Below are 21,681 nucleotides of genomic sequence, written 5' to 3'. Positions count from 1 at the left end.
ATCATGTTAATAAAGCGAATAAGAGATGAGAGAATGGATTTTTAAAGATGGTCAGCGCTCCTTTAAACTGAAGCTGAATTACTAGAAATAAAGCTGTGCCTTTTTTATCGTCTTTCAACAAAATGTTCGGGTTCATTATTATAAAAACAATGAACATTTTATTTTTCAAACATTTTTCTTTACAATTGATGCATTTATTTGTCGTTTTAACACACAGGCAGCACAGAGGCGCATTGGTGTAGAGACACATTTGCGAATATTTGTATTATTATTATTATTGATATGCGGTAAAGAAGAGATGCTGTTTTTTTAAATGATTCGTTTGTTGTTGACCGCGTCGCTCGTCGGGTCACCCCAGAATGTCATCGAACATCTTCCTCTTCTTGGATTGGACGCTCTGCAGCTCCTCCCATTCTCTCCGCCTCTTCAGGAAGTGACTCAGAGCGAAGTTCCGGACCGCATGGCGACCAAACTGGTCAGCGCGCAACTCTGACTCATGAGAGGCTGAGAGAGGAGAGAGAGAAAGCAAGATCAATACAGAGTGAGACAGCAAAAGAGAAAAAGCGAGAGAGTTAAGACACAGAGTCATTAATATACAGCTTTATAATCGACTTAAATAACAATGTAAAACAGACACACTGCTAAGAAAGTTATCTACTTGAACACACTGCATACTGAATACTGTTATCATGGACAGCAGACAGGCAAGCTTGCTGATTCACTTCTTGATGACAGACAGACAGAGACAGACACTGCATACTGAATACGGCACAGAGGGGAGAGGGCTGGTTATTGACGGCATTGACTCAAGAGACAGGGACAACGCTCACCCAGCTCCTCCGCGATGGCCCGTCTTGAACCCAGCGCCGCCGCACTCCACAGCTTGTCCAGGACTCGACTGCCGTGTTTACTGCAGGACAGCTGGACATAGTGACCCTGCGGGGGACAAGACCAGGACAGCATTAACAGAGGAGAAAGAGACACACACATAGTGCGTTGGGTCCACTTTATTCTCACTCGCGCCGTTTAAAATATTTCCAGAGTAAAACAGGTTTAACAGGCCCTGAGTATCAACAGGACACTCAGTACTGCATCTCCAGCCAAGCCCCACCCCTTGTTGGCTGTATTTTTCACATCCCTCTTTATAGACGTGCGCACTGATAAATCCTCTCCTGATCACTCGTTTTATCACCAAACTCCTCAATAATGTGATCCAAGTCATTATTTTATTAGTGTAACATCTCAAAGCTCTGCAGGTGTCTGTGATGTTCTGAGCGCTGGGTGCAGAAGCAGCTCTCTCCTTTGTTATGTCTGTGTTATCTCTGTAGCGTACAGGGCTATGAGATCCGTCTCACTCTGCCATTGAAAGGTTTTCTCTGCTTTTTCTGGAGAAAAAACGACTAGAGACCCGGGCTTGACGTCTTTTTGATGATGTGGGACAGGGTCCAGACATCGGACTGGAAAGGGAAAATTGTAATGTCAGACCTGGTCCGGCACAGGACCGCGAAGGGTTAACACGTCACATATTTCAAATGTTTTATTTCCAAAGTAAAATGTGTTTAAAAAAATAAATAAAATAATAATAAAAGAGCCTCACTTTGAGTTTCTTGAAGAGCCGGTCCCGCCCCTTGTCGCTGAGTGATGTCATCAGAACCTCCATGGTGTGGCTCCCTGATTGGTCGCAGGCCAGGATCAGGAGATCGGAGGCTGGGAAGGAATCCAGGCTGCGCAGGAGGGCGGAGTTATCAGAGAACTTCAGCAGTGATTGGACGAGACAGGAGCCGTGGTAGACCAATCCGGACAGAGGCTTCTGTGAGAGACAGTGAGAAGTGGGAAAAGTCGAGACAGAGATGCATTTTGTCCATCTGTCCCAGAATTCCCAAACATGCCTGACACAGAGACGATCAGTCCTGCTGGGGGAAGGACAGACAGACAGCCCTACTGGCTGGACAGTACGTAGAGACCGGTCACAGCCTGAGGGACACACAGTGAACACGTCTCATCACAATCCCATCACAGGACTGCTGCTGACAGCGAGGGAGAAAGGGAGGGTGAAAGAGGGAAGGGAGGAGAGAGGAAGGGAAGGTGAAAGAGGGAGAGAGTCAGAGATGGAGGTAGAGAGAGAGAGGGAGAGAGAAAACCCCACACGAGATGTCAAACAAACGAGGTCCTATTGGAAGCAACTCTGCAGCAGGTTTGAGATGTGTTTACCTGCGATTGCGCCACATCGCCCCCTGGCTCCTGAGGCTGGTAGTACACCTCGTGGGCCAGCAGTGTCAGGAACAGGGGGGCGCAGGACAGCTTTCTGGAGGGGGGGTCAGCACAGTGGAACGCCTGGGGTGGGGGGAGGGGAGAGAGTTAAAATGACTAACGCCGGACCCGGTCCCGCGCAGGACCACAAAGGGTTAAAACGAGTGACACTCACAAAAGCACAGCGATAAAGTAGGCGAGAACAGGAAGGAAACGCTATTTCAGATCAGTGGTGAACGGCTGCTTTGAAATAAAAAATAAAGCACTGCATACATGTCTTTAAATAAACATATTTTAGTTGTTATGAAGTTATTGTCATTATTGTTGGTGGCGTAGTTCCACCTCCTGACCTTTAGGAGGCACTGCAGCAGCTCTGCCTGCCTCTCCCCTTGCTTCACACAGCTCTGTGCCAACTGGATGATCACTCCCATGTGACCTGCAGCCAAGATGGCTTCCAGACCTTCTAAGAGCTCGTCAAAAATCTTCACAAACTGGAAGACAAACAGAGGGACAGGAAGAGAGACAGACAGAGAGACGTTACACAAAAGCGCACTGTACAGTTTATTACAGAAAGAGCAGTTTATTTTCAGCGATTTTTATTATCACTTTTATAACTGGCCCAATTAAAACCGGGTATTCTAGCATGCGCTGTTTTTGCTCATGCTGCGTTGCTTTGACTACAGCTCCCAGCATGCCTCTGCACCCGCGGCAATGGTGAGGGATGCTGGGAGCTGTAGTTCTTTAACTGCAATGCGCTGGGCTGGGCTGTATTACATTGTTTTTGCTCAGTCTGTGTTGCCTTGACTACAGCTCCCAGCATGCCTCTGCACCCGCGGCAATGGTGAGGGATGCTGGGAGCTGTAGTTCTTTAACTGCAATGTGCTGGGCTGGGCTGCATTACATTGTTTTTGCTCAGTCTGTGTTGCTTTGACTGCGAGTTCAGGAGCTGCGCTGCCATAGACACGCGCAACACAGGCTAGATCAGCCAGAGTCTTTATAGAACAGCGCCATCTAGTGCACAGCTAGTGTATTGCCAGCAGAAAGTGGCAGATCAATAGATAGCGATGAGTTACAGGAGGTGCGTGTGCATCAGTGTACAACATGTCTGTCTGTCTGTGTGTGTGTGTGTGTGTGTCTGTCTGTGTGTGTGCCTGTATGTGCGTGGTTACCAGTTTCCGATTGGGCGCAGCAGCCAGCAGTCTCTGCACTGGGAAGTTGGCGATGGGGTGCAAGGCCAAGGTCACCAGCTGACCACGGAAGTGATCCTTGTAGAGGGAGCGGAACAGGGACTTCTGGGATAGCTCCACCATCTTCTCAAGGAGCCGGCTGGAGGTCTGATCCTTCAGGAACACCAGCAAGGGGCTGAAGAGAGAGAGAGAGGAGAGGGAGAGGAGGGAGAGAGTTACTTGATTTTTGGAGGAAAGAAAGCAAATCCATTCATTAAGAAACTTTTCAAACTTCAGACTCCACCTTCAACGCGTCTCCGAGATCAGAGCCGACGAGGCAACGGAGACGCAAAACCACCAGAGAGACAGAGACAAACAGAGAGACACACAGACAGAGACAGGGATAGAAGCAGAGAGAGAGAGAGAGATAGAGACAGAGAGAGGATTTTTCTCCCTGCCCCCACCTGCCCTCGATAGCTCCCCCCGTCTGTTACCTGCTGCCTGCGCCCGGATTGAGTGACGTCAAGTATCCCAGCATGCCTTGCCCCAGCCGCTGGCATTGTTCAGGGCACTGCCTGTGAAAGACCTGCATACAGACCTGAAACACCGGACTAGCAGTGGGGTGAGTGAGAAACACTGGAGAGAGAGAGAGAGGGGGGGGGGGGGGGGGGAGGGAGAGAGTGATTATCACAGCAATCATTGCACAGCAGTGTGATCCAGTCCAGGTTTTACTACCAGCTTGATCAGCCCCCAATGTGTCTAGCTAACAAGCTCAGGTGTGTCTTATTATTAAACTCCTAGTGAAAGCAGGACTGGATCACACTGCTGTGCAGCGGGAGTCTGATTATTAAACTCCTAGTGAAAGCAGGACTGGATCACACTGCTGTGCAGCGGGAGTCTGATTATTAAACTCCTAGTGAAAGCAGGACTGGATCACACTGCTGTGCAGCGGGAGTCTGATTATTAAACTCCTAGTGAAAGCAGGACTGGATCACACTGCTGTGCAGCGGGAGTCTGATTATTAAACTCCTAGTGAAAGCAGGACTGGATCACACTGCTGTGCAGCGGGAGTCTGATTATTAAACTCCTAGTGAAAGCAGGACTGGATCACACTGCTGTGCAGCGGGAGTCTGATTATTAAACTCCTAGTGAAAGCAGGACTGGATCACACTGCTGTGCAGCGGGAGTCTGATTATTAAACTCCTAGTGAAAGCAGGACTGGATCACACTGCTGTGCAGCGGGAGTCTGATTATTAAACTCCTAGTGAAAGCAGGACTGGATCACACTGCTGTGCAGCGGGAGTCTGATTATTAAACTCCTAGTGAAAGCAGGACTGGATCACACTGCTGTGCAGCGGGAGTCTGATTATTAAACTCCTAGTGAAAGCAGGACTGGATCACACTGCTGTGCAGCGGGAGTCTGATTATTAAACTCCTAGTGAAAGCAGGACTGGATCACACTGCTGTGCAGCGGGAGTCTGATTATTAAACTCCTAGTGAAAGCAGGACTGGATCACACTGCTGTGCAGCGGGAGTCTGATTATTAAACTCCTAGTGAAAGCAGGACTGGATCACACCGCTGTGCAGCGGGAGTCTGATTATTAAACTCCTAGTGAAAGCAGGACTGGATCACTCTGCTGTGCAGCGGGAGTCTCATTCCCAGCCCTGCACACTGTACGGGAGTCTGTGCAAAGCCCTAACCAGCGTATTAGTGTCACTCACCTGTTACATGTTCTAGAAGTTCATCAGCCAGTCGTTCTAGAGCACCCTTGAAAGATTCTGGAACTTCAAACTCGGAGAACTCTGGAGCCTTCGGGGCGGGTTTTTTAAAACCTACAAACAGAAAGAGAGAGAGAGAGAGAGAGAGAGAGAGAGAGAGAGAGAGAGAGAGACAGAGAGCGAGAGACAGAGAGGAAGACAGACAAGGAGATACAATAACTACAGAGAGAGAGAGAGAGAGAGAGAGAAACAGAATACTGTGCACTACAGATAAACATAACTACACAGAGAGAGAGAGAGAGAGAGAGAGAGGGAGAGAGAGAGAGAGAGAGAGAGACAGAGAGAGAGAGAGAGAGGAGAGAGAGACAGAGACAGACAGGGAGGGAGGGAGGACAGAAGCAGGGAGACACGCAGACAGACAGGGAGGGAGGGAGGCACACAGACAGAGAAAGAGAGAGACAAGAAGACAGACAAGGAGACATGCAGACAGAGAGAGAGACACAGACAGGGAGACAAACAGACAAAATTATACAGAGTGAAAAGTCACAGAGTATCGATGAATCGCGATGCTTTCTCTGCACAGTCTACAGCTCCAGAACTCCTGCTCCCAGTCCCCTCACCTCTCCCAGTCTGCTCCTGGTTTCTGGTCTCCAGTCCTCCCAGTACGTGGATGAGGGTCCTCACCACGAAAGTTCCGTGCGTGTCTTTGGAATATTCCAGAAGCTTCTCCGTGACTTCGGAGGCCAGGCCCAACACGTGGTCCTCCACCGTCCCACAATCCTCAGCGCCGCCTTCCCCTTCTTCCGAGTCCTCCTGCATCCCAGAATCCCCTGTTTTCAAGAGGGAGGATGCGTTCATTCAGAAATTGTATTTAGTCAGCAGTGTGGTCCTATCAGCACTGCCCTGTGTACAGCACAGCACAGCCAGGCTCTGCCCAGCACACAGCGGGCAATGCCAGCGCACTAGATTACATCTTTATATAGACACCACTGTGCTGGGAAGCTGCTGTAGTTCACTCCAGGGTTTTATATCAGTGTTATGCAGTGCGGTCCTGCCAGCACTGCCCTGTGTACAGCACAGCACAGCCAGGCTCTGCCCAGCACACAGCGGGCAATGCCAGCGCACTAGATTACATCTTTATATAGACACCACTGTGCTGGGAAGCTGCTGTAGTTCACTCCAGGGTTTTATATCAGTGTTATACAGTGCGGTCCTGCCAGCATTGCCCTGTGTACAGCACAGCACAGCCAGGCTCTGCCCAGCACACAGCGGGCAATGCCAGCGCACTAGATTACAGCTTTACCCAGTCCGTTATCAGTCAGGTACCTGCGTCTTGCAGCAGTCTGCGAGTCTGTCTCAGCGCTGTCTCAATTACATGAGTCCCGCAGCGTTGGCAGGCCGCGGTCTTGAACCCAGATCCCTCCTCCCCTTCCTCTCTCAGTCCTTTCAGCAGCCGGCAGACCTGAGCAGGTGTGGCCAGGGGGAGGAGCTTCTGGAGGGCAAAACTTCCGGTGGGGTCCGTCGCCAATGGCAGCGCCTGACCTCTGACCTCCGAGAAGACATTACTGACAAACAGTGCTAGAGAGAGAGAGAGACAGACAGACATTGGACACAGGAAAACTTGTGTCCTTTTGTTACAGCAATAATGGGGACACCCAAACAAGTGACCCGTAGAATACAGATAATCACCTTCAATCTTGATGTGTGTGTTTCTCAAGTCTGTCTGACACACACAAAGACAGACAGACAGACAGACAGACTCACCCTTCTCCTCTTCCGAACTAAATTCCTCCCCCAGCCTCTCGGAAACTCGTCTGTAATACCCCACACTCATGGGGTCCAGACGCTTCCTCCCTCGCTGCTCCTCCATCCCTCCATCGCCCTGCTTCCTCCCTCGCCTCTCCTCCCTTCCCTTGCTGTGCGGCCTCTCCTTTCTTCCTCTTTCTGTCCCCTTCTCTCCCTTCCTTCCAGCCAACATGTTGTAATTCAGCACCCCCCTCTCTCTCTCCTCTACAATCACCAGAAATATTTAACAAAGAAAGAAAAGAGCTCGACTTATTTTTTTTTTTTTTTTGATAGTTCTATGCAGATGTTGCTAGTTTTTGTCTCTTCATTTCTGGAACGAAATAAAAAAAAAAAAAAAAAAAAAAAAAAACATTTAACACAATTTCAAACCAGCCTTAAATTAATTAACTGTTTTTATTTGCAAAGGTTTGACTCTGTTCTGCTCTTCCCAGTGAGATCCTGTTGCAATACTGACTCAGAAAATGAGGCTATGCCTTGTAGAGATATATAGTTTGATATCGATTGCTCTCAGCAAATTTCCAAGAGGGAGAAACGAAAATTGCGCATCTGCTAGCTGCTATTGTTATAACGGATCGGTTATTCTTGCATGCTTTATTTTGCAAAAAGAAGAAAATTAAATAAATCTGGAAGACGTATAAGATGTCAAAAATAAATAAATAAACAGAGTTGAGAATCCGTGCGAAAAGTCAGTAAAAACAGAAATCATCACGATGCCTTTGTACTTGTTTGCGGTTGTAAAACGCGATGCAATAAGCAATTTGGCAAACACGACCGTGTTATTGTAATTGAAAGCAGGGCTTCTCTGCTTAATTAGACCTTTTGACTTGTTTTCAGCTCTTGAACAGTTTGCAGTTCAAGTTATTTGTCAAATGTTACAGCTGACTTGAAATATGCAAACTGTTCAAGAGCTGGAAACAAGTCAAAAGGTCTAATTATCAGTTCAAATAAGGTTTCCAGCTACTATTGCTAGTCAGCAAGCATCCCATATTTTCAAGGGTTCAAACGACACGTCTGTTCTAGCATCGGAAAACAACTTTAATAACAAGTGAACTAAAATCAACACACGAAACCATTACAACCTAAATAAAGCAAAGCGCATTTAAAAACAACACCGATCGCCTCTCTCTCTCTCTCTCTCTCTCTCTCTCTCTCTCTTATATATATATATCTCTCTCTAATATATATAAATATATATATTATTTTTTATTTACAGCTGCATAAATATATATATAAATAAATAAAACGTTAAGATGTTTTTAAAATTCTCAATCCTGATATACTCACGTGTGCGATTTTATCCCATCGGGCGCCCAACGATGACGCGTTCCGTAGCGCGCAACTACAAAACAAACAAAAACTACAAATCGAGCTAGAAAAGAACTACAGATTGGCGCAGGAAGTAAAAGCGGCCGTCGTGTGCTTGCTGAACTGAAATGACGAGCGCCCTCTACCGTTATATATAGTAATGATCTTATATTTCATTGCTTTGGGCGAGTAAAAGGGGAGACCGGGGAAAGTTGTAACAGTATTTTTTTTTTTTTTTTTTTTTAAACCTTTCTCTCCGTTACGCACAGATGGTTTGAGCCAGTCTGACCAGACTTTGATGCAGACGACTCACATCTGCCCACTGTCAGTCCCTAAAATCGTTATCCTGTTTTAAGAGCTGATATACAGCTAGCAACAGGGCTTGAAATGTAAGGTGATAATTTTGACCCAGGAACATCTCCTTCAGTGCAAGATGCGTGTGCCCTGATGCAGTTCATCTTAATGGGGTGTGGGGTCAATTGTAACACGTGGAGAGTGGACGTGAGAGAGGGAGAGTGGACGTGAGAGAGGGAGAGTGGACGTGAGAGAGGGAGAGTGGAAGTGAGAGAGAGAGAGTGGAAATCGAGGAGAGAAGCCGAAGTTTCTTTAGGAAGAAAAGGTGACCCGATTTGCCGCAGCAGTAAATCAGCATCTCTTAATGCGGTATTGTTGTATTTGTACTCGGCTCGATGTGAAACGAAACTACAAAGACAACAAGATCACTTGGTCACAAAACTTTTCAATAATGATATACTGGATCAGTCATAGGCAAGGGGAGCACAAAAACCAGATCGCTTCCCCGCAGCTTTGACGTTGGAAGTCATTCACAATACTCCCCAAAAAAGAACAACCGAGCATTGCAAATATCGGTGCACATGTTAATAGCCATTGCTTTTTGTATATTACAAAATGTTATATATATATATATATGTACAAACGTAGCATAATCCCTTTGAGAAATTTTGCACAAAAAATTAAGCATTTAGATCCGCGCGTCGGCGGCGATGTTAATAAGATCAGTGTCCCTGTCAATGCCCCCCCCCCATGTGCCCCCCCCCCCCCCCCCCCCCCCCCCCCCCCCCACCCCCCGCGCCCCCCCCCGTCCCCCCCCCCCACCCCCCCAACCCCCCCCCCCCCCCCCCCCCCCACCCCCCCTCCCCCCCCCCCGACCCCCCCCCCACCCACCCCCCCCCCCCCCCCCCCCCCCCCCCCCCCCCCCCACCCCCCCCCCCCCCCCCAATGCCCCCCCCCACCACCCCCCCCAAAAATGCTCCTGTTTTTTTTTTTCCCCTGTGTTCCGGAAGTGGCCTCGAAAATGGGCATCTTATTTAGGTTTATTTAAATGATTTATATTTTATTTATTTAAATATTTTTTGGGAAGGCTATTCTTCGAATCTTCTCGGCGGATATTACGTTACCAAGCCCTTTAACTATTTATTTTTTTTTTTTTTTTTTTGGAAAAACTCGCTCTCAAACTTCCGGCTCCTTGCGTCACTGGGTCACCAGAGCCAGAACTCTTTTTTTTTTTTTTTTTTTTTAAGTTTTGCAAACTTTCTCTGAAAGCGTCACTGCGCACAAGAGGAGAGGAGAGGAGAGAGGAGAAGAGAAGAGAAGAGAGGAGAGGAGAAGAGAAGAGAGAAAAGAGAAGAGAAGAGGAAAGGAAGGAGAAGAGAGGAGAGAAGAGGAAAGGAAAGGAAAGGAGAGGAGAGGAGAGGAAAGGAAAGGAGAAGAGAGGAGAGAAGAGGAAAGGAAAGGAGGAGAGAGAGGAGAGAAGAGGAAAGGAGAGGAAAGGATTTAGAAGAGAGGAGATTTAAGAGTGATCCCTGCTCATGCGCTTCGTCAAGTCTCCCTCATTAAGTTCCACTTCCTTATCTTCGAAATCCTCGCCTTTCTTCCCTTCCGAAGTGCTGCTCAAATACAGAGCGCATTTACGTGTATAGTCTATTACAAAATTGCTTCTACTGATCGTTAGTTTGTTTATGTGCGCATTTAATGCAATTCTTCATCTCGCGTTTGTTTTAATTTATTTTATTTAAACTTTATTTATTAGTTATTTACCATTATTATTGTTTTAAGAAAGACCGAGAAAGGCTCTTTTTGGATTTGAATGCTTTCCTTTGTTTTCCACGTTAACACGCGTGAATATCAGAAGAACCGCGTGGAAGTGAATTATGTCACTGGGGCAAAACGTTTTATCAAAATTAATGCATGGTTAAAAAAAAAAAAAAAATCGTGTGGTTCGTGTTTTGTATTTTTTTTTTTTTTTTAATAAAAAAAAAACGGGTTTAACAGAGAATTCATAGTAAAACAAAACCAACAACAACAAAAAAAAGAGAGTCGTGTGTTGATTTAAAAAAAAAAAAAAAACCGCGGGACCCGTGAAAAAATGTTAGCTATTTGCGATTAAAATCTGAGCTGTGATTTTTAAAAAGCCGTGACGTTTACTGTAGGTACAGTTACAATAAGACACGGCAATGCGTTATTTAATACAGAGTCGGGTGAGAGGTGTTTCATATAGAGACCTCCCTGTGCTTTACAATGCTTCCCTATGCTTTACCAGACCTCTCTGTGCTTTACAATGCTTCCCTGTGCTTTACCAGACCTCTCTGTGCTTTACAATGCTTCCCTGTGCTTTACCACCTCTCTGTGCTTTACAATGCTCCCTGTGCTTTACCAGACCTCTCTGTGCTTTACAATGCTTCCCTATGCTTTACCAGACCTCTCTGTGCTTTACAATGCTTCCCTGTGCTTTACCAGACCTCTCTGTGCTTTACAATGCTTCCCTATGCTTTACCAGACCTCTCTGTGCTTTACCATGCTTCCCTATGCTTTACCAGACCTCTCTGTGCTTTACAATGCTTCCCTATGCTTTACCAGACCTCTCTGTGCTTTACAATGCTTCCCTGTGCTTTACCAGACCTCTCTGTGCTTTACAATGCTTCCCTATGCTTTACCAGACCTCTCTGTGCTTTACAATGCTTCCCTATGCTTTACCAGACCTCTCTGTGCTTTACAATGCTTCCCTATGCTTTACCAGACCTCTCTGTGCTTTACAATGCTATGCTGTACCAGACCTCTCTGTGCTTTACCTGTGCTTTACTTCCCTGTGCTTTACCCTCTCTGTGCTTTACAATGCTTCCCTATGCTTTACCAGACCTCTCTGTGCTTTACAATGCTTCCCTATGCTTTACCAGACCTCTCTGTGCTTTACAATGCTTCCCTATGCTTTACCAGACCTCTCTGTGCTTTACAATGCTTCCCTATGCTTTACCAGACCTCTCTGTGCTTTACAATGCTTCCCTATGCTTTACCAGACCTCTCTGTGCTTTACAATGCTTCCCTATGCTTTACCAGACCTCTCTGTGCTTTACAATGCTTCCCTATGCTTTACCAGACCTCTCTGTGCTTTACAATGCTTCCCTATGCTTACCAGACCTCTCTGTGCTTTACCAGACCTCTCTGTGCTTTACAATGCTTCCCTATGCTTTTACCAGACCTCTCTGTGCTTTACAATGCTTCCCTATGCTTTACCAGACCTCTCTGTGCTTTACAATGCTTCCCTATGCTTTACCAGACCTCTCTGTGCTTTACAATGCTTCCCTATGCTTTACCAGACCTCTCTGTGCTTTACAATGCTTCCCTATGCTTTACCAGACCTCTCTGTGCTTTACAACGATTCCCTCAATTCCCATCTCGCAGGCCACTGTCATCGTCTTAACAAACCCTATTGTGATCAATGCGATACCCAGACCTGATAAACCCAACCAATACGTCGTTTCCATGACCACGGATTGATCAGGGGTCTCTGCATTCCTCCTCCTCCTCCTTTCCCGAAGGATGTTGGCGGTTCTTTCCCAGCATGCCTTGCGGCTATGGTTGCATTCGCTGGTTTGTAATCGCTTGGTTTCCCGTGATCCTGTGGAGTAATAATGAGATGACGTCCTGCTTTTATTTTTCAGACTCGGCGAAGATGTTTCGGCCAATCGTATTGCTGGTGGTGGTCGTGACCTGCGTCGCGACCTCGAACGCGATTGGCTGCAACAAAGCTCTGTGTGCGAGTGATGTCAGCAAGTGCTTTTTACAGGTGAGCTGTGTGTGTGTATTATATATATATATATATAAAATACACACACACACGTGTCAGAGTGTGTTTCTCTCTGTCTGTTTCAGTGTGTTTTTTTGTCTCGATGTCTCTCTGTGTGTCTTATGATGTTGTTGTCCTATTAACTGTGCTGGAATCTTTCTCTACAGATCTCTCCTAGCTGTTCTTTATCGTGCTCTGTCACTCTCTCTCCCTCTCTCTCTCTGGTCTCTCTCTCACTGTCTCCCCTCCTCTTTCTCTCTTGCTCCCTCCTCTCTCTCTTTCTCTCTCCTACCTCTGAGGAGCTCTCCTCACTAGTTCTGACTGACTCCTTAGTCACTCCTCGTCACTGACCTCTCTCGCCTCAGCTTTCTCCTCCTCCTCGCCTCTGCTCTGTCACTCTCTCTCCCTCTCTCTCTCTGTCTGTCTGTCTCCTCCTCCTCTCTCTCTGTCTGTCTCCTCCTCTCTCTCTCTCTGGCTCTCTCTCCTCCTCCTCTCTCTCTCTCTGGCTCCTCCTCCTCTCTCTCCTCCTCCTCCTCTCTCTCACTCTCTCCTCCTCCTCTCTCTCTGACTGGCTCCTCCTCTCTCTCTGACTGACTCTCCTCCTCCTCTCTCTCTCCTCCTCTCCTCTCCTCTCTCTCTCTCTCTCTCTCTCTCTCTCCTCCTCCTCTCTCTCCTCCTCTCTCTCTCTGCACTCTCTCCTCCTCCTCTCTCTCTGACTGGCTCTCTCCTCCTCTCTCTCTCTCTCTCTGGCTCCTCTCTCTCTCTCTCTCTCTCTCTCTCTGGCTCCTCCTCTCTCTCTCTCCTCTCTCTCTCTCTCTCTCTCCTCCTCCTCTCTCTCCTCCTCCTCCTCTCTCTCTCTCTCCTACTCCGGACTCCCTCTCTGAGAGAGAGACTGGCTCCCTCCTCCGACTCTCTCCTACCCCTCCTCTCTCTCTGACCTGGCTCTCTCTGAGGAGGGCTCCCCTCCACTCCCTCCTCCTCTGCCTCCTCGCTCTCTCTGACTGGCTCTCTCCTCCTCATCGCTCTGACCTCGCCTCTCCTCTCTCCACCTCCTCCTGAGGAGAACTGACCGCTCTCCTGCTCTCCTCCTCCTCTCTCTCTGACTGGCTCCTCCTCTCTCTCTCCTCCTGGAGAGGAGGAGAGATAGACCGAGGACTGACGTGATGAGGAGAGAGACTTGGACTCTCCTGACCTCCTAGGAGGACTGACTCCCGACCGACTGAGCTCCTCCTCCTCTCTCTCTGACTGGCTCCTCCTCTCTCCTCCTCTCTGAGAGCTGACCGACCGAGGAAGAGAGAGAGAGACTGACCGAGTAGAGAGAGGGAGAACACTCCTCTCGAGGAGACTTTCTCTCCTGTCTGGCTCCTCCTCTTTCTGACTGGAGAGAGCTCTCCTCCTTCCAGACTCGAGTAGGAGAAGCTCTCTCTCTCCTCTCTCTCTCTCTCTCTCTCTCTCTCTCTCTCTCCTCTCTCCTCCTCTCTCTCTCTGGCTCCTCCTCCTCTCTCTCCTCCTCCCCCTCTCTGACTGGCTGCTCGTCCCTCATGTTCCCAGGAGCTGTGTCAGTGCCGTGTCAATGGGACACGGTGCCCTTGCTGCGAGGAGTGCCAGCTGTGCCTGGGAGCCGTGTGGGATCAGTGCTGCCATTGTGTGGGTGAGTGGGGTACTGCACCTAAAAATGGAAAAGGCAGCATAAGAACTATTCGCATGGGACTAAAAAACGGTCCAGTGATCTCCCGGACTGGACTGGGCTTCTTCAAGAGACGTCAGGACATTTTTAATTAAATTCAAAACTGTGGTCAGAGGAGGCATTTTTGCACGTGATCTATGAACGGTGAACCGGACGTAAAACTTGTGTGTGTGTGTGTGTGTGTTGTGTGTGGGTGTGTGTGTGTGGGGGGGGGGGGGGTTGGGGTAGTGTTGTGTTTGTGTGTGTGTTTTTGTGTGTGTGTTAGTGTGTGTGTGTGTTAGTTTGCATCTCAATGGCTTTGTTTGTGTTCACTGTCGTCTTCGGCAGGATTTAACCTTGCTTAAGATTCTAACAGAACTGCCTCATCCTGCTCTCCGCTTTGCATCAAGAGGACTGACTGACTGGATCAGACAGCTGTGCGGGGGACGAGAGTCATGTGACTCTGCTTGCCTGTTACGCGACTCTACCTGACTACTGGGGGCAGCACTGAGCACTCGGCTGGTCAAACAGCAAGAGAGCAGAAACTGTTAGCAGCATAAATCTTACGTCACGTGACCGTGGTGTGATCCAGTCCAGGTTTTGATCAGCCCCCAGTGTGTCTAGCTAACAAGCTCAGGTGTGTCTTATTATTAAACTCCTAGTGAAAGCAGGACTGGATCACACTGCGGAACGGGAGCCTGACTGCTTAGGCGAGATTTCAAGCATCTGTTTAATGTCGTGTCCTTTACCTCCCTCTCCCATTCCTCTTCTCCCTCCTTCCAGGTCTGTGCAAGGCAGCTCACCCCTCTTCCCCCTTCCTGCCCGCATCATCGCGGAGCTCCGCCCACGACCACCCCAGCCCCTCGCCTTCCCTCTTCAGCGCTCTGGCTAGCCTATCGGATTTCCAGGCTGCCTGGACCGTCCAATCGGTGCCTCTCTCCCAGGAGTTAGATCACCACAGTAGCCAGCAGCAGACACACATGCTGCTGGGGGCAAACAGAGGTAGGTCTGTCGAAAGGAAACTGACGCCATTTTGGCTCCAGTACAGGGGGCTGTCTCCCATGCTAAGCTATGGACCAGCTGGAGCCAAGATGGCGATCAGTGAGTGTAGTTTCCTGCGATTTCTAATGGACGTACACTGAGCATCAAAAGAAAAGCATCACTTATATTTGGATAAAATTCACTAGATGTGATCGAAAAAAATGACAAGGTCTGTTTCAGAGCAGACGAGGTGACTTTTTACTGTGCTGATTGACAGCTGACATCACGAAGACGCTGCAGAATGATCTGTCCGTCTCGGGCGGGTGTTGTGACTCTTGGTCTCCCGGTTCTGTCATTGGCAGAGTGTGTCTGGTTCTACCGTCTCGCTGGGTTTGAAATCTGCTTTTTCTTTATTGCTTTTACTCAAGCTTGCAATTCAGCAGCAGAGACTGCTCCCTACCCAGGGTCCCGTCCAGCTGTCTCACTGATTAAATGCTTCAGTCACTCTAGCGTGTCAGGGTTAAGGGTTAATGATTGAGCGACATTTTATCAACATCCATCATTTATAAACCTTACACATTTTTTTTCGAAAATAAATGTGCTGTAATAGTAGTGTTTCTTTTGATGCTCTGTATATATTGAGCCTTATTTGAAACTGGCGCCGTTTTGGCTCTCGCATACAGTCTGTCTCCAATTCTCGGTCAGTGGGTGAGGTTTCTTGCATTTCCTTAAACACGATGGCGCATAAAATATAGGCGCCCATGAAACTGGCGCCATTTTGGCTCCCATACGGAGCCTGCCTCCATTGATAATAATGGAGCCAACGGAGCCAAGATGGCGGACAAGCGCTGCAGTTTCCTCACCCGCTACTTTCTCTTTGTCTCCCCCTCCCATCCCCTCCAGATCCTGTGGCCCCGCCTCCCACTAACGCGAGTGCAGAGTGTTCTGTGCTCTTCTTCCACGACTGCCTGTCTCTGCGTGGTTGCCTGCGTGGTTGCGAGTCAGTGGGAGCCCCTCGGTCCCGCTGGTTTCACAGCGGCTGCTGCCAGTGTATCGGACCGGACTGCCTGGCGTACGGCCTGCCCAGCCCAGCCTGCAAGAACTGCCAGGACTGAGCCCAGGACGAGGCTGTGACGTTACCCGTCTGATCTGAACGAGAATCCCGCTGCACAGCAGTGTGATCCAGTCCTGCTTTCACTAGGAGTTTAATAATCACTAGGAGCTTGTTAGCTAGACACACTGGGGGCTGATCAAGCTGCTAGTAAAACCTGGACTGGATCACACTGCTGTGCAATAGGAGTCCACTTCCCATCCCTGCAGTAATAATCATGCTGGTTATCATCACAGGGCTGGGAATCAGACTCCCGTTGCACAGCAGTGTGATCCAGTCCTGCTTTCACTAGGAGTTTAATAATCAGACTTCCGCTGCACAGCAGTGTGATCCAGTCCTGCTTTCACTAGGAGTTTAATAATCAGACTCCCGCTGCACAGCAGTGTGATCCAGTCCTGCTTTCACTAGGAGTTTAATAATCAGACTCCCGCTGCACAGCGGTGTGATCCAGTCCTGCTTTCACTAGGAGTTTAATAATCAGACTCCCGCTGCACAGCGGTGTGATCCAGTCCTGCTTTCACTAGAGTTTAATAATCAGACTCCCGCTGCACAGCAGTGTGATCCAGTCCTGCTTTACTAGGAGTTTAATAATACTCCCGCTGCACAGCGGTGTGATCCATTTCACTAGGAGTTTATAATCAGACTCCCGCTGCACAGCAGTTGATCCAGTCCTGCTTTCACTAGGAGTTTAATAATCAGACTCTATATCTGCACAGCAGTATGATCCATGTTTCCTGCTTTCACTGTTTGTTGATTTAATAATCAGACTCCCATCTGCACAGCAGTGTGATCCAGTCCTGCTTTCACTATAGAGTTTAATAATAAGACACACCTGAGCTTGTTCATAGACCCCAATGTTAAAGCCAGGCTGTTTCTATATATATCTATATATATGATATAGCCAGGCTATATCTATATATATATAATATATATATATTATATATATATCTGTGTAAACATGGTTGAGGCACTGTCTGCCTGCACGTTTCAATTCGATCAGATTTGATTGAAAATCGTTTCGTTTGTAGATTATTAGATGATAGTTTCACGATTTTAATTGCGCAATTTTTACTATGAGTTATTATTAATATTTTTTGAATTTTTGCTAAATCAGGTGTACACAGCAGATACTTTATAAGAAAAATGAAATAATATATATATATATGTATATTATATCTACGTTTATATTCATTATCCATATGGTACTTTAGAAAGAAAATTTGAAATTCTGCTATAATGTAAGTTTGTTTTTACATCTATATCTGCACTTATTATTATTATGTTTCATATTAAAGTTACTTTCAGTGTTTGTTGATGTTGTAGTTTTCATTTTTATTTATGTTAAAGCCAGTTTTCTCCTCATCGACCCCAATGATAAAGCCAGGCTGTTTCTCCTCATAGACCCCAATGATAAAGCCAGGCTGTTTCTCCTCATAGACCCCAATGTTAAAGCCAGGCTGTTTCTCATCTCATAGACCCCAATGATAAAGCCAGGCTGTTTCTCCTCATAGACCCCAATGATAAAGCCAGGCTGTTTCTCATCTCATAGACCCCAATGTTAAAGCCAGGCTGTTTCTCCTCATAGACCCCAATGATAAAGCCAGGCTGTTTCTCATCCCATAGACCCCAATGATAAAGCCAGGCTGTTTCTCCTCATAGACCCCAATGATAAAGCCAGGCTGTTTCTCATCCCATAGACCCCAATGATAAAGCCAGGCTGTTTCTCATCTCATAGACCCCAATGATAAAGCCAGGCTGTTTCTCATCCCATAGACCCCAATGATAAAGCCAGGCTGTTTCTCCTCATAGACCCCAATGATAAAGCCAGGCTGTTTCTCATCCTCATAGACCCCAATGATAAAGCCAGGCTGTTTCTCCTCATAGACCCCAATGATAAAGCCAGGCTGTTTTTCATCCTCATAGACCCCAATGATAAAGCCAGGCTGTTTCTCCCTCATAGACCCCAATGTTAAAGCCAGGCTGTTTCTCCTCATAGACCCCAATGATAAAGCCAGGCTGTTTCTCCTCATAGACTCCAATGATAAAGCCAGGCTGTTTTCATCCCATAGACCCCAATGATAAAGCCAGGCTGTTTCTCCTCATAGACCCCAATGATAAAGGGAAGTCGTAGTTTTTTTTTTTTTTTTTTTTAATTCTGACTGAAAAGATTAACTTATGCCTACAGTCTTGTGAACGGGAGTCGACGACAGATTCGCGTATATACTGTATATACTGTTTATTCTACAGTAACCCCTTCTCAAAATGGCCCTGAGAGGCACCTCTCCCTGCGATAAAGCCCCGGGTTTGACCTACTCAAGATGGCGGCGAACGCGTCACCAGTTCCAATTCAAAAAAAAAAAAAAAACGAAAATTCCAGAGAATTTCCCCCACGAGACGCTGACTGTAACCCCGCCCCCTTTTACAACGCGACCCAATGGGGCTCAAGTTAACCCCGCCCCTTTGCAATCAAACTCAATGAGAAACAGAGCGACCCGAAACCACGCCCCTTTCCCTTTCATCGGCACCGAAACCCCTCCCCCTCGAGGGAGGAGGACACGCCCCCGTGCCCTCCCCTCGCCAGGGCCCGTTTCCTTCTCCCCGCTCCCGGGATCCCGAATCCCTTCCCAACGCCTGGAAAAATTCACCCGCACGCAGGCCAGCAACAACAAAGACTGTCTGTACCCCCCCCAAAATAAAACTAACCCCCGGCCGACTCGAGGAGAGAGAGAGAGAGAGAGAGACCAGGACGCCGCTTCGGAAGAGGTGAGATCCTCCCAACTGCGGGCAGAAAATAATATCTGTATTTACATAGATATTTAACAAACAAACAAACAAACAAACAAGCCGTGTAGAAGTCGCGAGTGGGCTGTTTGTTCGGGGAAAGCAGCGTGAGGCGAGAGCCGGGAGGGACGGAGGGAGTGCCTCGTTTCAGTTTAAATGTTTGCGTGTGGATATAAAGTAGATCAGTAACATTATTATTATTATTATTATTATTATTATTATTATTATTATTTATTATTATTATTGTTTCATTATTTTTTATTATTATTATTGATTATTATTTTAAAAGCAATATACCAACAACACCGTTATTAATGACGTTGGCAAAAAACCGTTTTTTTAGATGAAGTCGTGTACCAGTTTTTACGCGAGTGTTGTTGTGTTGTTGTTGTAAACATGGCTGACTAACTTCTGAAATTATAAGTGCGTGTGTGAAATTGTGTGTTCGTGCGCTGTGTTGCGTGTGCGTGTGCGTGTGCGTGTGCGTGTGTCTCTGTTGTTGTTTTTCTTTTCAATGGTTAGTGTCGCCCGGTCCTGCGTTAATTCCTATAGAGGTATTTTCCACTGTGTGGGGATGTTAATGGCGATCCTGGACAGGGCGGCTTGAGTAGCTGTTTTTTTTTGTGTTGATTTGGGGAATTGCAAGCCAAAAGGCGTGTGGAGGACGGGGGGGACGGGGGGGCACACTCTCTCTCTGTCTCCCTCTCTCTCTGTCTCCAGTAGATCTTGTGATATTACAGGTAGTTCATAAAGAACTGCGCTGGTTAACTTTGATACAGTATAATCCCTTCTTCTTGGGGTCTGTGTTTGTTTGCTACACTCTGAAAAGAGTTGAGTTTCATTAAAGCTGCAGACAGACAGACAGACAGACAGACAGAGCCCCACAATACTGTTCAGTTTGATGCTACAATATCGTGCTAGGCCTCCCTGACAGTCCAGTTTGTTTACTACACCCACCCCCCCCCCCCCCCCCCCCCCCCCCCCCCCCCTTTGCTTTCAGTTAAACACAGGTGTGATTTGTTCGCCCACGACATCCAGTTCGTTAACCACCCCCCCCCCCCCTTTGCTTAAACTACACAGGTGTGATTTGTTACGCACAGAATTTGTAGCAGTTGATGTTTTGGAAAGAGCCCTTATAGCGCACAATAGAAGTCACATTTTCCCCCCACGCTAATTCCTCTGCGTTTTCATTCAGTGTTAAACGGGCTGTCGCGCTTACTGCAAAGGGTAGTACACAAAGTACAAATCCCTTGTGTGTAAATTGCATCAGTTTTTAATCTGTGTTCAGTATCAACTATTTGGTTTTGAATTCTAGTTTTCTGTTTTATTTATTGATTTGATTTATTTGCTTGCTCTGTTTGTCGTGACTTGGCCCCGGGTGGGTCGAGCCCTCGCTCGCTCACGCATATGGGCCAGGCCCTGCAGCTACTGACTAACTACTGCGAACCGTGGAGGCAGAGACTCGCAAACACACTCAACTTGTCTAGTGAAGAGAGAGACAAACACACTCAACTCGTCTAGTGAAGAGACTCACAAACACTCAACTCGTCTAGTGAAGAGAGACTCGCAAACACACTCAACTCGTCTAGTGAAGAGACTCACAAACACTCAACTCGTCTAGTGAAGAGAGACTCGCAAACACACTCAACTCGTCTAGTGAAGAGAGAGACTCGCAAACACACTCGACTCATCTAGTGGAGAGAGACTCACAAACACTCAACTCGTCTAGTGGAGAGAGAGACTCGCAAACACACTCAGCTCGTCTAGTGAAGAGAGAGACTCGCAAACACACTCGACTCATCTAGTGGAGAGAGACTCACAAACACTCAACTCGTCTAGTGGAGAGAGAGACTCGCAAACACACTCAGCTCGTCTAGTGAAGAGAGACTCGCAAACACACTCAACTCGTCTAGTGAAGAGAGAGACTCGCAAACACACTCAACGCTCTGAATTGTTTGTTTTGAAGCAGTTAGACCCCAGTCTCGAAATTAGTTCATCAGCTCAGTTTACCTGTTAACCCGGTAGTGGAATAATGCCCCCCAGGACTGGTTTGGAAAGCTACGGCACAAGGGTTATTATAAATGGATCAGATGAGTAATCTTTCATCTCCTTTCTCCTCCCTTCTCTTCTTTCTCTGTACCTCAGTATTATATAAATCTCCTCCCCCTCTCCTCTCCCCCTCTCTCTGTCCTCTCTCCTCTTCCCCCTCTCTTTTTGGCAAATACCACACTGTGATTGGTTGATTTCTGATATGTGATTTTGTAAGTTTGGGCCGGAACTTGTGTAACAGGCAAGCAGAGTCACATGACTCTCGACTCCCCGCCCCCCCCCCCCCCCCCCCCCCCCGCATCCAGTCAGTCAGTCCTCTTCATGCAAGGCAGAGTGGTTTAGCACAGACAAGAGGAAGCTGTCTAAAGCAGTCAGGATCTAAAACACGTGAGTGTTTGTTTAAAAAAAAAAAAAAAAAAAAGAAACATTCTATACATTTTGAGTAGAGGGGGGGGAATGGATCGCTAACGAGGGACGTGCCTTCATTGGGGCCTTGATCGTAACCGGGGACGTGCCTTCACAGGGCTTCTTGAAGTCATCTGAGAACGCCTCGGCAGCTTGCAGTATCTGACAGAACCGCGCCTTCGTCAGTGTAAGGTGTGGTTGAGAGAGATACGGGCAGAGTTCTGGTGTCCTTTATTCTCCGTGTGGTTTGTTCAGTGATCTTGTTACCGGGTGTGTCTGTCTGTCTGTCGGTGGGGGTGGGGGTGGGGGTGAGGGTGGGGGTCGGGAGAGTTGTTTCCAGTTGGAATGTCCATGTCCA

The 21,681-nt window shown here is 47.5% G+C and overlaps 2 protein-coding genes across 3 annotated transcripts; one reads left to right on the top strand and one right to left on the bottom strand.

The window, feature by feature from the left end:
- Positions 1 to 138: 138 nt before the first annotated feature.
- LOC121305267 (nucleolar protein 9) lies at positions 139 to 21,198 on the bottom strand. 2 transcript variants are annotated; one of them, XM_041236837.1, is made up of 12 exons: positions 20,880 to 21,198; positions 6,900 to 7,251; positions 6,462 to 6,713; positions 5,756 to 5,965; positions 5,139 to 5,249; positions 3,911 to 4,052; positions 3,420 to 3,612; positions 2,601 to 2,741; positions 2,212 to 2,334; positions 1,598 to 1,810; positions 831 to 936; positions 139 to 504 (listed from the first exon to the last, which is right to left on the bottom strand). In XM_041236837.1, exons 2-12 carry the CDS (start codon positions 7,111 to 7,113, stop codon positions 350 to 352), a joined length of 1,860 nt encoding a protein of 619 aa, XP_041092771.1. In that variant the 5' UTR covers positions 7,114 to 7,251; positions 20,880 to 21,198; the 3' UTR covers positions 139 to 349. The 2 variants fall into 2 exon arrangements, with proteins under 2 accessions (XP_041092771.1, XP_041092770.1); XM_041236836.1 differs by lacking the exon at positions 20,880 to 21,198 and adding an exon at positions 8,226 to 8,329.
- On the top strand, positions 12,204 to 16,186 carry LOC121305315 (twisted gastrulation protein homolog 1-like). The gene is made up of 4 exons (XM_041236925.1): positions 12,204 to 12,330; positions 13,882 to 13,981; positions 14,780 to 14,998; positions 15,881 to 16,186. The coding sequence occupies exons 1-4, from the start codon at positions 12,217 to 12,219 to the stop codon at positions 16,090 to 16,092; spliced, it is 645 nt and encodes a 214-aa protein (XP_041092859.1). The 5' UTR covers positions 12,204 to 12,216; the 3' UTR covers positions 16,093 to 16,186.
- Positions 21,199 to 21,681: the final 483 nt, after the last annotated feature.

The sequence above is a fragment of the Polyodon spathula genome, chromosome 42 (assembly GCF_017654505.1).
Source record: "Polyodon spathula isolate WHYD16114869_AA chromosome 42, ASM1765450v1, whole genome shotgun sequence".
NCBI classification, from domain to species: Eukaryota; Metazoa; Chordata; class Actinopteri; order Acipenseriformes; family Polyodontidae; genus Polyodon; species Polyodon spathula.
The sequence above is the reverse complement of the archived record's forward strand: the minus strand, read 5'-3'. Positions and strand labels throughout refer to the sequence as shown.

What these genes read in the sequence shown, in the direction of transcription:
- LOC121305267 (XM_041236837.1), bottom strand. Translation starts at nt 7,113, where the DNA reads ATGTTGGCTGGAAGGAAGGGAGAGAAGGGGACAGAAAGAGGAAGAAAG. An exon ending in CCAGGAGCAGACTGGGAGAG is followed by an intron (nt 5,250 to 5,755) that starts GTGAGGGGACTG and finishes TTCTGTTTGTAG; the next exon opens with GTTTTAAAAAACCCGCCCCG. An exon ending in GCGATGTGGCGCAATCGCAG is followed by an intron (nt 1,811 to 2,211) that starts GTAAACACATCT and finishes TGTCTCTCACAG; the next exon opens with AAGCCTCTGTCCGGATTGGT.
- LOC121305315 (XM_041236925.1), top strand. Translation starts at nt 12,217, where the DNA reads ATGTTTCGGCCAATCGTATTGCTGGTGGTGGTCGTGACCTGCGTCGCG. An exon ending in TCAGCAAGTGCTTTTTACAG is followed by an intron (nt 12,331 to 13,881) that starts GTGAGCTGTGTG and finishes TCATGTTCCCAG; the next exon opens with GAGCTGTGTCAGTGCCGTGT. An exon ending in TCAGTGCTGCCATTGTGTGG is followed by an intron (nt 13,982 to 14,779) that starts GTGAGTGGGGTA and finishes CCCTCCTTCCAG; the next exon opens with GTCTGTGCAAGGCAGCTCAC.